The 14,175-nt window shown below is 66.5% G+C and overlaps 1 protein-coding gene across 1 annotated transcript in view; it reads right to left on the bottom strand.

Annotated features, from left to right (window-relative positions):
• Nucleotides 1-10,449, bottom strand: part of PLCH2 (phospholipase C eta 2) — a 64,527-nt gene extending 54,078 nt beyond the window's left edge. Inside the window, exons 1-2 of the mRNA XM_082686297.1 lie at nucleotides 10,287-10,449; nucleotides 8,898-9,164 (exon numbers count right to left, since the gene is read on the bottom strand). Coding sequence (XP_082542423.1) covers nucleotides 8,898-8,976 — 79 coding nt within the window. The 5' untranslated portion in view covers nucleotides 8,977-9,164; nucleotides 10,287-10,449. The remainder of the gene's footprint in view (nucleotides 1-8,897; nucleotides 9,165-10,286) is intronic.
• Between the last annotated feature and the right edge of the window lie 3,726 nt (nucleotides 10,450-14,175).

The raw sequence follows: 14,175 nt of genomic DNA, 5'->3' as shown, positions 1-14,175 counted from the left end.
TCTGGCCTCTGGCCTCCCCCAGCCCCAACCCACCAACGCTGCTGGAACACAGGCCTGTCCAGGCCGTTCCTGGCTCCAAATCCTCAAGAACTCTACTCTCCAGTCATGGAATATCAGACCCTTGAGCGTGGCACCCAGGGGGCCCCACTGCCTGGTTTCCAGGGCCTAGAGCAAGGCATCTCCTCCAGGAAGCCTTCCGTGCTTGTCTTGTCCCTGGTGCTCACCCCCTCTGAGACCACAGCATCCACGGTCTGAGCCAGAGAACTTCACACACCGTGTCACAAGGGGCTTGCTCTTGTTTTGAGTGTCGCTGCCTAGAAAGATCACAAGGTCCCTGCAGGCAGGGCACCACGTGCCCCCTGTTCTCCCCCCCCCCCCACGGCTTGGGCCCAGCTTCAGGGCAGCCTCAGGCGTGTCTGCTCGGCCTTGGCAGAGAGGAGTCCAGCCACACTGCCCAGCTGCCCCTGTACGCTGAGACTGTCCCTCCGGGCGGTGCTGCCTCCAGGAGTAACAGGTGAGCCGGTGAGAGCCCAGCGAGGACACGAGGGCCCAGAGAGGCGCGCGTGGAGGCAGCCGGCGGCACAGCAAGGGAGGCGGGGGGAGCCAGCGCGCACGCCGAATCGATAGGCCTAATTGGGGGAATGTGCAATTCTCAACCGGCTAAATTTAGAAAGTGTGTGTTTCATTTTTCACCAGCATCTGGTCTTAAGACGTCCCGTTCTCAATCAGAACTCAAGACAGTGCGCGGGGATCAGGTCTCAGTGTTGCCGGCTCCGGCCTCCCACACACACAGCCGGAGCCTGGGGACAGACCGCGGCCGAGCCCGGCCAGCGCTGGCACAAGTGCTGTGCCAGACATCTCCCATGGGCACAGGAGGACCCGTGGGCAGCCTGACCCCACCCCCGGCGCAAGCATTTCGCTGCCCACCTGAGGAAAGGGGAAGACACCCTGTGAGGGCCGCCTCTGATGAGCCAAAGGCCTCGAAACCACTGCCAGCCCTCAGGGATCACTGACTCCCAACAGCACCTTTTCTTTGAGGGGGACACTGAGGCACAGAGAGAAGGCACCTGCCTCGGGCTCCTGGAGACCAGGGATCCAGCCCCCAAAGAGCCTCTGTCATTGGATGCGGTGGGTGTTTCCACCTGACTCTGATAGGTCAAGGCAGGGACCACAAGCTGGGTCAGGGCTGGGCAGGGCCACGTCTAATACGGCCATCCCCACGGCCAGGGTCTCAGCTCCTGCAGGCCAGCCAGACCCCTGGGCAGCGCAGCCCAGCTCGGGGGCGGGGGCCGGCGGCAATGCTCCATGACGCCCTGGCCACCCCAGGCCGAACCCCCTGCGAGGCCCCCTGGCCAGCGGAGGGGCGAGGCTGGTGAGCCGGAAGCACACGGTGGACTGGAGCTGGTCCCGGCCCAAATGACCCCAGACCCGTTGAGCAGAACATGGGCCCTGCGGTGAGCACCTTGTCTCCACGTGGCAGGTGCGGGGGTGCCGGGGCTCAGCCCCTGGAGGGCAGCTGGAAGGGGCTTTCCCCGCCACACAGAGGGTGCTGGGGATACCTTGTGGCCATCCCGGCGTGGAGGTGAACATCGCTTCCCAGGCCTCCCCGTGGGCACCCCAAGCCCGTAGCCATCACCCCGGTCCGTTTCTGCCTTCGCCATGTGGTCTCTGCTGGGCGGCGGGGGGTGGCTCTGGGGAGAAGGGAAGGGGGCAGGTGACACGGAGGGAGAGAGGTGGGGGCGGGGACTGTGTCTTGGAAGGGGGGAGGGGCACAGTGAGAGGCTTTCCCACAGACCCTCCGTCCCTCAGCCACCCCGGCTGTCTGTGGAGCAGGGGACACTGGGCCCTGAGGCAGCGATGTCCCACAGTAGCCAGGCTGCTGGCTAGGCTCACCCTTCCTGCAACCTGCACATCCCCAGGCCCCCAGCTGGGCAGCTAGGAATTCAGTGGGACCCCGGCCCCAGCCCCCAGCCCTAGAAGAGGCCTCTGCCTACTGACCAGCATAAAGCATGCACCCAAACTACTCCCCGTGTAGTTTACAAAAACCATTCGGCTGACACTGGGTGGGCTGTTGGAGGGGCACAGCAGGACGGGGCCTCAGATGAAGGCACTAAGCTTTACCCAGTGGGGGTGGGGTAAACAGAGGGAAAGGGGTTGGGGAAGAGGCAGGTGAGAGAAGCAAGGGCCAGGGCCAGATCACTAAGGGTCTTAGAGATAAAAGCAATGTAGTTGGGGGTGGTGCGGTGGGTCGAGGCGGGAGGGAAGGAGGAAGGGAAGGGAGGTGGCGGGGAGCTGCAGGGAGCAGGCTGCCGGGCAGCCTGGGCAGCAGACGCAGAGGTGGTTCAGACGCGTGGCCGTGCAGGTGGAGGAAGTGAGGGGACCTGCGGTCGTGAGGAGCAGCGTCTGGGGTGCTCTTTGCTGCGACAGGGAACCTGGGGGGGTCTGGGGTGGAGCTGTCCATGCTCAAGGTTTGAGAGCTCCAGGCAGAGCAGGCCCCAAGAGGGTCCCAGGTGAGCTCAGGAAGGAGTGGGGGCTGGACACCCTGCTGGGGAGCGACCCCCCAGTGGCAGGGGCCGCCGGCCAGGCTCCAAGAAGAGCCCCTGGCCCAGCTGGGCGGAACACTGCTCGCCTGCTGCATATCTACTCTTTCCCAGCTGGCTGGAAAGATCTGGAAGACCCTTTCGTTCCACGGGCCAGAGAGAGGCGGGCCAGGTCTGGGCTGTTCCCTCCCTGCCTGCTGCGGGCACAGGGGCCTGGGCCAGCGAGTGTCGGCTGTCAGCTCTGAGCTCCAGGGTGAGTCCAGGGGGCGGGCAGCGGAGCTCACACCCCATGCCCTTCCGCAGCTGGCAGCAGGCAACGGAGACAGGGCTGGGCTACTCCTGTGGCCCCCGGGATGGGGGGAGGAGGGGCCCCCACCGGGTCCCCCCTGAGCCCGGCAGGCAGTAAATTCCACCCTGTGCCAGGCAGAGCCCCCAGGGAGCCCCCAGAAGCCAACCTCCCTCTTGAAATCAGGGGGTGCAGAGCCACCTTGCCCCCAACACCACCCTCCCCAGGCTCCACACACAGGGAGGTCCTGCGACCCAGCGCACCAAGCCTGGTCAGGGGAGCCCCCTCCCCAGTCCTGTATAAGCACCTGCCCGTTGTGCAATCTCAGGGAAACCTAAACACCTTCTGCTAAGCTTGCTGCTGGCTGGACTGGCCCCCTCTGGCCTGCCAGGGCGGTCAAAGAGCCAGCCCCCAGCCCAGAGGAGTCCCAGCCCCCAGTGTCAGGATGTGTGCTCCCTGGCCCCACCGAGGAAATGCCACAAGACCAGGCTTCCCCTCCAGAGGAAGCAACCCCCAGACCTCCTGCTACAGCACCCTCACAGCCTGGCCTGGCCACTGGCCTCCAGACGCCCTGGGGACCACCGCCAGCTCCATCCCCTGCTTCTGACCGCTGACCCCTTTCCTCCTCCCTGAGGCAGAGCCCCTCTTCCTGGCCTCGCCCAGGCCACTCGCTCCCCCGCAGACTGGTCCGCAGGGTCTCAGTCCCTCAGGCTCCATCTGCCGGCAGAGCCAGGTCTGTGTCCCAGGGCCCAGCACAGCTCTGACATGTCAGGCTCCCATCCGTGCAGAGCTGGGAGCCGCCAGCCCCACACTCCTCAGAACCAATCCCCCACGTGTGACCTGCTTCAGGCCACAGGAAACCACAGCTTCCGGGGGACCCCAGCCTAGAGGTTCGGGTCACTCTGTGGCTCAAACACAGAGATAACAGCTCACGGCTGCATTCACCCAGCCAGGCCGGCCTCCCAGGGACAAGAAGCATCAGCGCCCAGGGTGCCGGGGAAAGCGGCCACAACTGGCAAGGTTCAGGGAACCTGTCCCAGGAAGCCCAGAAGCCTGGCGTGTCTCCCCTTGCTGGAGAGGAGAGACCCTTCCCACACTCCCCGCAAACCGGAGAGTCAAACTGGCCACCAGCTAGAACTGCGTCTGCCGGAGCGGGGCGGCCCCAGAGGAAGCCGACACCCACCGAGTCCTCGCAGGGGTCATGCAGGGCATGATGTCACCTCCCCACACCAGGCTGCTCCCTGGATACAAGGCTGCCCGGTGGGGGTGGGGGGGATGTTGCTGCCTGGGGAGCGAAGGAGCGCAGGGCAGGCACCGTCCAGGGTGCTGTGGTCACCTGCCCCCACCCGCTCCTCAGGGTAAGATCTGCTCCCGGCGGGCTGACTCCGAAGGGCATAGGCCACAGCCCCCTCTCTCTGGCCCCGGCCCTGCCCGCCGGCAGCTCAGCGGGAGGCCAGGGATGCGTGCGCGCATCCGGGGCCACAGTCCCGAAGACGTGGGCCTCGGAGGAAAGAGCGGGGCCACAGCCCCGCCGCCTCCTCTGAGACCATGAGTGCTTCTAGGCTCCCTGACACTGGGCGGCGGCTGCTGGGCCGTGCCCACTGGACTGTGAGGCAGCCGTTAAAAACCAGGCTCCAGAAGAAAATTCCCGGGTTGGAAGGGAACGCAGGCCGCAGCCCATCCCCGGGGTAGGGCTCCTCCAGGCGCGGTGCTGGGAGCTCAGAGACCTGAGTGAGCGCAGAGCCTCCTAGAAGGTGCCCACGGAGGTGGCCAGACCCCATCTCTTCTCCATATTTTCCCGTATTTTCCAAAGCATCTCCTCTGAGGAAGTTTCGCTTCTTGCTTTCATAGTCAGGGAAAAAAGAACTACAAGCAAGACGACACACAGAGAGCTGGCAGGAGGTGCCGGGGGCGGCAGGGGATCTGAACACGCTTTGAAGGTCCACACATCCTGTTCCTGCCCAGCGCACACGGGCCCGCTGCCCCTCCCTCCGCCTCCCGGCCCCGGCTCTGTGAGGACACAGGCCTGGACATGCACCGCAGCCTCCCCACGCGGGGCCTCCACACGGGGACAGGAAGGCAGCAGGACCCGTCCACTCAGGCCCCGCTGTACCTCAGCAGCCCCAGCCAAGCACTGGGGACGCCCAGAGAGGGCGACGGCCTGCTGCTCCCGCTGCGGGAGACCCGCAGCTCCAGCCCGAGAGACCCCACCGTCTCCAGTCCGTCTGCCCGTCCGGTCCAGTGTTATGACCTCGTTCAGCCCGCAGCATCGGGACCCTCCTCGGCCTGGACCCTCTGTCTGGAAATCTTGCTGTGTGAGCTTGTGGGAGTGACTGAACGTCTCTGAGCGTCACGGGGCCACATCACACATCGGCACAGGGCTGGCCCAGGCCTCGGCGGGACAGGGCACAGTGAAAGAAAGACCCCTCTCAGCCCAATGGCCCGGCATCTGGGGGGGGGCGTGGAGTGGGGCAGCTCAAACTGGCCTCCCACCCCCACCCCCAGAGCCCATGGGCTGTCCGACCCCTGCCGAGAGCTCCGGCTGCTACAGACGGCCCATCCCGGGGATGCGGGCCCAGGTGCCCAACATCTGAGGCAGGTCCTCCGGAGATGTCCCACTGTAAGCCCCTCTGTGCCCTTGGGGGAGAAAGGAGGCATGATCTGGACCCCCCAAGAGAAAGGACCGCACGGCAGCCCCTCCCCACCTGGCTGTAGGAGACGCAGACTGGGGAGTAGCCAGGTGGCCCCCGAAGATAGCAGGGTCCCCAGGGTGCCCCTCGCCCACCAGCTCTGTTACAGAAGCCCTTTGCGGGTCCCCTTCGTACACACGCCAGCTGGGGCCCGGGGTGAACCTGGTGCTCGCGTCCCAGAGGACAGACCGCAGCCTCCAAAGCCCTGGAGGGAGTGTTGGTCTGTGACCAGTGGCCAGAGGACAGCCACTCCCGCTCCCCCGCTAAGACCCTGTCCAGCACCCTGTGTGGCAGCGCACCCCGTCCGGCAGGGTGTGGCCTCTGTGTCTGTCCTGCCGAGTCCCGAAGGCCTGGCTCTCACCCGGCTGGCCCGGCATCGGGACCCCAGGGCACCAAGAGCTGACTGGCCCCCTGCAGAGCCCAGTGTGTTGTCTGTCAGGGCCAGAGAGTTGCCCAGCCTGCGAGCTCAGGTCTCTACCGGCCCCCGGAAAGGCCCCCGTGCCGCCCGCCCCTCAGAGCCTGTGCCCGGCACCCCCGGCCCTCATCATGCTTGTCTTGAGGTTGTCGGAGAGCAGCTCTAGGGGTCTCTGGACCCTCACCCACAGAGCAGCTTCCAGTCGCTCGAACTGGGACCTGCGACCACGGATACGCAAGGACAAGGGTGAGCAACCTGCCGTGGGAACGGCCCCTTCCGGGCACTGTCCCACGGTCCCAGCCCTGGTCCTGGCCGCTGGGGTCCACGCACTCAGCTCTGGCAGGAAGGGGCCTTTCTCCCCACCACAAGTGGGCCGCGGGGCTGAGGCCACACTCGCTTCTCCACCAGGAACTTGGCACCTGCTGCCCATCGCAGACACGCGGCTGGGAGTCCCGGCATGGGTGGCACAGAGCAGGCACCGGGTGACGGCCCTGCCCCCACACAAGCCACCAACCCAGGTCCTCGAGACCAAGAGGCCAGGACCCCAGAACAGACCCCAGCCACACAGCCCCTGGGCACGCCCTGAGCCTCCCCCTGCCGCACACACACACCGTCTCCCGCTCTGGGACTGAGCGGGCACCAGCCAGGACGGTGCTGCAGCTCACGGCAACCGGACAGACGTTAGTCCAGACCCGGAGGAACCCTTTGGCCACCAGGGAAACAGAACTATAGCCACTGACTGTCCCCAAGCAGCTGCCAGGACACGCGAGCTGCTCCATGGCCTTGCTGACTGTTTCCAGGGCCCAGGGCCTCTCCTGCCCTGCCTTTGCTCCGTGGTGCTGCCCCAGGGAGCCTTCCGGAAGGACCTGCAGCAGCCCTCGGCCCAGAACCAAGCCCAGGGCCTGTCTCATCTGCATCCGTACCCACGAGCCAGGCACGGAGGGGAGGCAGAGCACAGGGGGCACCGGTGGGGGACAGAAAGCAGGACGTAGGACAGGCAAGGGCCAGGGCCAGGGCGAGGGGACAGCAGTCTGAGGGTGAAGCCCGTTCCTCCCCCACGGCCCCTGGCTCCCACGGCCCCCCCCCAGGGTCCTGCCTGGGCTCCTCGTTCTCTGTTCCAGCCACCCCTTTCTCTGGGTGTCCGTCCCAGACTGAGCAGAGCAGCAGCCCCAGGGCCTGGGCAGGGGGCTGTAGGCCTCTGAGCAGACGTGTCCCCATGGCAGAGGAGACCTGCTGGGACATGCCTGGGGAATGTGGGAGAACAAGCCGGGTTCGGCCCCTCGGGGCACAGGGGCGCACGGAGCACACACAGCCCCCTCCACACACACACGTGCACAGAACCTCACGGGGTGCGCGCCAATTCCTGCCACATACACGTGCCCACGCGCACTTCCACTGCCGCTACCCTGAGGGGCCGCCCCCGAGCAGGCAGCAGAGAGCCTGGGGACGAGCAGGTCCTCCTGGGCAAATCTACCCACGGGGACGCACGCACATGGGCCACCACGCCAAGACGCGGGCCTGCTGGCCTGGCCTCACCCCGATGGCGCTCCCTCTTGGCTCTCCTCCCCGACCTCCCGAGAGAGCAGAGTCAGGGTCCTACCCGCTGCCCACCTGCCCAGGAGGATCCAGGAGGAGCCAGGGCCCCTGCACCAGCCGGCAGAGGCCAACCCGCTGCTGCTCAGACAAGAACGGAAGAGCCAGCGGACTTGGGGGCTCTCCCACTCCGGGTGGGCGCCAGCAGGGCCCCCGGCTCTAAGCCCAAACTCCCGAGTCAGGGGCTGGCAGGACCCCAGCCCAAAGGTAGCAGCTCCGCCCCGGCCTGAGGGGCCTGAGCCGTAGGACCGGGCACAGACGCGCCCCAGTGGCCTCCGCTGCCCCCAGGGTGCGGGAGACGCAGGACATGGCAGCCAGCTGTCCCGGGGCAGAAGAGGATAAGCCCCCTGCCTCTTGGAGAGCTTCGCCCGGCCGGCAGGCTCCCACCAAGCAGTATGGGGTCTTCCACGTGGACAGACCGTCCCTGGCTCAAGCAAATTATATGGCAGGAGAGCCGCTGCAGCCGGAGTCTGCCGGCACCCACCCTGCCCTCGGGGAGGGGCTCTCCCACCTGGCCAGGGTCGTCTGCACCCGTGTATTCCTGCGTGCTTCCAGGCATTGAAAGCCGAGATGCCACAAACGAGCGTAAGGTGGTGGTTCCGTGGCACCTTCACGTGGCAGGACCTTCTCTAGACACATACCTGAGACGTGAGCGCTCCAGTGTGCACGCAGCACCCCAGCTCTCCGGAAGCTGGAGAGGAGACCGCATGCTCCAAACCAGTGCGACCCTATTCCGGAGACCACAGACGCCACTGCCTCCAGGCCATGGGGAGGCACAGACCAGACGGGCCCAGGGACACCGAGAGCCTCCCCGGGATGCACAGCACAGCTGTGCCGAGGACCCCCGAGCTGGGCCAGGATCCCAGGGGTCCCACTGTCCCGGACAGAGCTGGCAGGCAAGCCGGCAGCCCCAAAGCCATCTTCCTAACAGGAAAGTCTGTTCCCTCTGCCACCCTTGCCCTGGCCCTTGAGCAGAGGACACACCCGGGCTGCAGGCAGTGGGGCCTTGACCTTGCTTGGGTGTCCTCTCCCACTCTTAGCTCCAGCCCTGCAGGAAGCCTGCATCGCCTTTGCCTGAAGCCGCGGGGAGCCCCCCTTGGACGCACTTGTTCCTGGACCACAATTCCTGCTCAACTGGAGGAAAGCCTGGGTCCTTGGGTGAGGCCACCTCAGCCCCCCATCTTGGAAAAAGACCAGCAAAGACATGTCACCCTTGTGCACTGGGGACGGGGCACACCGGCCACCGTCGGCATCGTGTGCTGGGCCCCCGCCCACGGCTCCCCCTGCTCCAGGGGCACACGCAGAACTCTTTCTCCCGGGAGGGAGGACTGGACTCTGAACCACGTCCGTGTCTGACCAGAGGCCTCACTCACCCACAGGCAGAATATTGATGTTCAGGAAAGACTGTCCAGTCCTCATATTGGGCCCTGGGTCCCCCGGTGGGGGAGCCATCGCGGAGGGCGGAGGGTGGAGGGCTCTAGTCGGCCGGGGGCAGCAGGCGAGATGGGGCTGGCCCGGGTCACCAGCGGGGGCCAGCTGCGCGCGGGAGGCCGGAAGAAGCCGCTCCGAGGTCCCTCTGTCCCCCGGGCCCCCGGCGTCCCCCTCTGGAGTAGAGGCCGGACCTGTGTGACATCACACACCTGGAGAGAGAGCAGGGCGGCGGGCGTGAGGGCTGCCGGCCATCCGGGCCAACGGCGGGGGGGATTGGGGCACTTGTTGTAGGACAGCCCAGCTCACCACGCTCCGGAGCTGAACAGCCCACCCAGGTGAGGGCCGGTCACCCCAGCGTCACCAAAGCGTGACTGTTGCCCGGTGCTGGGACCTTTCCACAGCTCCATGATGTTCAAAGACAGAACAGGCATCGCTTCACAGAAATCAGCCCGTACCTTCGGCTGTGAAGGAGGAGCCGGCGTGCTGCGGGCCGTGGTGGGGCGGGCCCCGGGGCCCAGAAACGGCCGAGGAGGCTGCCCACTCACCCTTCCCACAGCCCTTGGCACCGTCCCCCCGGCCCTGGGGCTCAGGCCCTTTCAGCCACCTGACGGTCTGTGCAGAAGATAGAGCCCCTTTGTTCTCCGAAACCCTGGAGGGCCCCAGGCTCTGCCTGCCTCCTTGTGCCCCCCAGTCTCAGCCCACTGGCCTCTGCTCAGGCTCCTTTCCAGCTTGGAACCCCCGCTCCAGCCAGCGAGCTCTCCTCACACCCACGGCTGCCTCCTTGCAGGGGCTTCCTCCTCCCTGGGGGCCAGAGAGGGGCTGCGGAGGCCAGGTGGGAGGCCACTGGGCCCAGGACAGAGTTTCCCGGCCTAGCCCTGGGGTAGACCTCGGGACACCTGGGCCCTCCAGACACCCAGAGCCATGCTCTGCCCAAGGAGGAAGCATGACCGAAGGTGGGCAGGCCCAGGCTCCCCACGGCGCCCCCCCTCCCCCGGTCCCCTCGGATCAATCTTAGCACATGACGCTTGAAACCCAGGCCTCCGATGCCCCCTCCAACCCCCAGGAGTCTGTCCCTCCCTCATCCTGGCCCGCTCTGGCCCCCCAACCTCCATCTGGCCTGCACCCTCCAGTAGACCTAGATTTGCCTGCCATGAGCTCTCTGGGGTCCCGTGCCTCAGAAGAGCACGGGGAGAGACCAGGTGGCCCCAAGGCCAGGGCACCCAGGGCTCATGGGTCGCTCCAGCCCCAGCCCGGCTCTGCCCACTACAGCCCTTCACAGGCGCACCCTCTGCTCCCAGGAACCCCTCTGCGCGCCCCAGCCCCAGGCTCACCGGCAGGTGTGGGGTCTCCTGGCCCAGGTTCACCGGAGGCAGCGGGATCGTGCAGCCCACCAGGTCGGAGCAAGCTCCTGCCGCCGTCCCAGCCGGCTACTGCCGGGTCCCCGAGCAGGCACCGCGGCTTCCTGCCGCCCCGGGAGCCCAGGATCCGTGCCCGGACATGTCTGTGAGCGCGGGCCGGGCGTGGGGCTCAGCAGGGCTGGCAGAGCAGAACCTAATTAGGCAACAGCACCCCACCGCAAGCCGGGGCGCGGCCGTTACGGACCGTGAGGTCAGCCCTTGGCATAAGCCCGGCCGCACCTGGCCGTGTGAGCGGAGCCCCACCCCGCCGACCCCTGCCCCTCAAGCCGTGCCAGGCTCCCCCATGCTGCCCCCATTCCAGCCACACTGGCACACTGGGCCCCCTGACAGTCTGGGGGCCCACGGCCGGGTCAGCAGCCTCGGGAGTGGGCGCTGCGGGCAGGAGGCACGGCCCTCAGCTGAGCCGCTTCCTCCTTGCAGGGGCCCCAGGGGAGGAGGGGGCCCTCCTGTCTCTGGTGCTCAGCCTCTGCCCAGACTCCCACCCAGACCAACGTCAAGTCCTGGAAACTGGCCACTGCCCACAGGTGACCACTCATAGATGACATTGTTCAGTGCCAGGCTGGGCCAGGCCGTGGCACAGGGCGGAGAGGCCCACCTGGCCCCCGCCCCCCCAGGGCCAGCCTAGTTCATCAGGACATACAGCCCAGGCCCAGACAGGTGGGAGGGCAGCCCAGCCCAAGTCCGTTTGCCAGGGCCGTGACGCTCACACCCAGACGGACACGCCCACCCCACAGAATGGCCACCTGCCCAAGCCCCCAGGGGTCAAAGGGACCCGTCGCCTGCCCCTGCCAGTCCGTGGTGCCCCGCCCACCCTCACTGCCCTTGTGCGCGGGGAGAGCCAGTGTGTGCCCCCCCACGGCCCAGGGGCTTCCTCCCCGCGCGACTCTGATGCCCGCCTCACCCCCTCATGGTGCCCTGCAGACTCCTCACGGGAGTGCCGAGGGGCCCACCGCAAGCCCCTGCCTGCCCCCAGACACCTCCTCCTCCGGCCTCTCCGCCCCCAACCCCGTCGGGCGGGCGTCACCAGGTCTGCCTCTCCCTCCACTGGCGTCCACTGGCCGGGAACGACCCCCGGGGCGCGGAGGGGGGAACAGGCCGGACACAGGTACCAGCTTGGGACCCCGGCGCTCTGCCCCAGAGAGAGCACCACGCAGGCCCCCAGGGCGGGGAGGCGGCCGGCAGCAGCACTATGCAGGGGACTCACAGGAGGACGAGAGGCACAGGAGGACGAGAGGCCGCGCGGGAACCGCCGGAAGGAGAAGCTCCCTGGGAGCACAGAACTGAGCCAAGGAGGCAGAGACCAGAGGGGGCGCGCCGAGGGGGCACGCTTCCCAAAGGGCGGCCACGGGGAGCCCCAGGGGTCCCCAGAACCCCCAGCACGGGGCACGCGGTCTGCTCTGTCCGCACCGCCTCCTCCTCTCCCCTGCGCCGACTTCAGCGCGACGGCGGGTGAGGCTCTGCACGGACCGGGCCGGGGCTCCAGGCCGCGCCGGGTCAGCCCTCCCCCCGGCCCCACCTCTGTCACCAGGCACCCAGAGTCACAGAGAGAAAGCCACTGCCCTGGGGACTTCTGGAAGGCGAGCTGAGGTTCCCAGCGCCCTGTGTGAGCCGCGGGGCGCGGCATTGGCGGGAAAGAGCAGCTGCAGCCCGTGCGCTGGGCGCCCTGGGTGCCCCTCCGTGGGCGCCGCGCTCCAAACCCCGCAGGGCAAGCCCACCGCCTGGGGGCAAAGCGACAGGATCTGTTGCCCATGACGTTTGAGCTGAAGTCGAAATGAGCGTTTTGGGGCGCACGTACCCGGCACGGCAAGTCTGATGGCTTCCAAGCGTCTGAAGGCATTTCCTCACGGCGGTGCGGCAGCGCTAGGGACAGAGACTCGGGCGTGTCAATGTCCAGGAAGTCTGCCCCCGCCCACCCCGGCCCCCCAGCCCGCCTGCCAGTGCTCGGGTAGAGGGAGATCCACTCACAGGGAAACACGGACCACTGGGACCGAGGAGGCAGAGCCCCACGCTCACCCGCGACCCCTCCGTCCTTGGCTGTGGCGGGGGTCAGGACCACGTGCTGTTCCCGGGGGCTCCTGCGTGTGCGCCCCATCCACCCGGCCCCGACAGCAGGTGCGGTGGCCGCGGTGCAGCCACAGATCCAGAGCCCAGCCCCTTCCTCCTGCCCGGCATGGCAGAGACCTGCAACCCCAAACAGCAACACCCCCTTCTCACTGGATTTGGTTTTGGGGGGGAAAAGCTGCTCTTTATAAAATATTATTTATATTAACGTAAACAAGCGCAGCCACTGTGGAAAACAGTATGGAAGTTCCCCAGAAACTATAAATAGAAAGACAGTAGGACCCAGCGACCCCGCCGCTGCGCTGCCCGCAGACACAACACGGATCCGGGACGACGTGAAGCCCCCGTGTGTCCCGCAGCCGCGACGGAAGCACACGCGTGTCCGCTACCAAGTCGAGACGTGCCACACACACGACGGAGGACTCGGCCGTCAGCAAGGGGGAGCGCTGGCCACCCGCCGCGGCGTGCGTGGACCGAGGCATCGTGCTAAGCGAAACCAGCCCGTCCGGGACAGACAAACACGCGATTCCATACGCACGTGGAACCTCCACACCACAGCCAACGAACAAAGACGCAACGGACTCTTAAGTACAGAGAACACACGGGTGGTTTCCTGAGGGGAGGCAGGTGGGCGGCGGAGGGCCGCGGACTTCTAGGGACAGGATAAGACGTCCCGGGGACGGACAGGACAACGTGGGGGCCGCAGTCATCAGGACGGAGTACCGTCCGCTCGCTGGGCCACGTGCACGCCCGGGACTGCTGGGCCGCCGCCTGGGCCCCGGAAGCCGCCGCGCACGGCTCTCAAGTCCACCTCAACAGCCGAGGAGAGACGTTCTCTGCAGAGCCGCGTGATGAGTCCACGGTTATCCAGGAAGACTGCGTCGAGAGAATTCTTTTAGATGACGAGTTTTCATACTTGGCGAAGTAAATACCAGATAATAATCGTAACCAGGAGGCATTGGTACGATTCACCAGCAGCTCCCGGGGGGCAAAACCCTCGGTGGGCGGTTGGGCGCTGTCGGCCAATTTCCACGTAAATGCGCCTGGAGGAAACGCAGCCACCGACGTCCCGGGGACGGCCACCGGGCAGACGCTGGGACCCCACGGCTTTGAGAGGAGGGTGCCGACAGCAGCGGGCGTGACAGATGAGGAGGCCAGAAGTGTGACCGTTCGTCACCTCACGTTTCTGATACAACTCACATGTTTCACGTAATTTAATTAGTTTAATTTGATTTTAACAGCGGCCGTGTGTCGCAGCCAGCTCGCGAGCCCGTGCGCACGACCCAGTCCCCACAGCACCAAACACCCCGGGGACCCCAGAAACGGCTCGGCCTGGAAACAGGTCCGGAGACCGCCTTGTGCTCTGCTAAGACTGATTTTTTAAAATTCCGGCAAAACCACCCCATCCGTGCTGAGAAATGCCAAAAACAGAAGATGCACCCTGAAACCCACCAGGGCACATCCCGGGGGGACCAGACAGGCAAGTGGCCGTCCGTCGTGAGGACTGGCCCCTGCGGCCCTCTGTGCTTGAGGACTCCTGGGGTCAGAACACGCTGGAAAGCACAGCCCAGGAGCTTCTCTGAGCCTTGGTTTCCTCACCCGTCGAGCAGGTGCTGCTTGCCCCTTCCCCCCACAGGAGACGGCAGGCGCACGGTCCACCCACGGGGGCCTGGAGAAGCCCCGCCTGGCGGGCAGGCACAGGTCCCTCCCGGTCGTCACGCCCCGGGACCCCCATGCCTGG

The sequence above is a fragment of the Mustela nivalis genome (genome assembly GCF_964662115.1).
Source record: "Mustela nivalis genome assembly, chromosome: 10".
Taxonomy (NCBI): domain Eukaryota; kingdom Metazoa; phylum Chordata; class Mammalia; order Carnivora; family Mustelidae; genus Mustela; species Mustela nivalis.
Note: the sequence above shows the minus strand (reverse complement) of the source record. Positions and strands in the feature narration are given on the sequence as shown.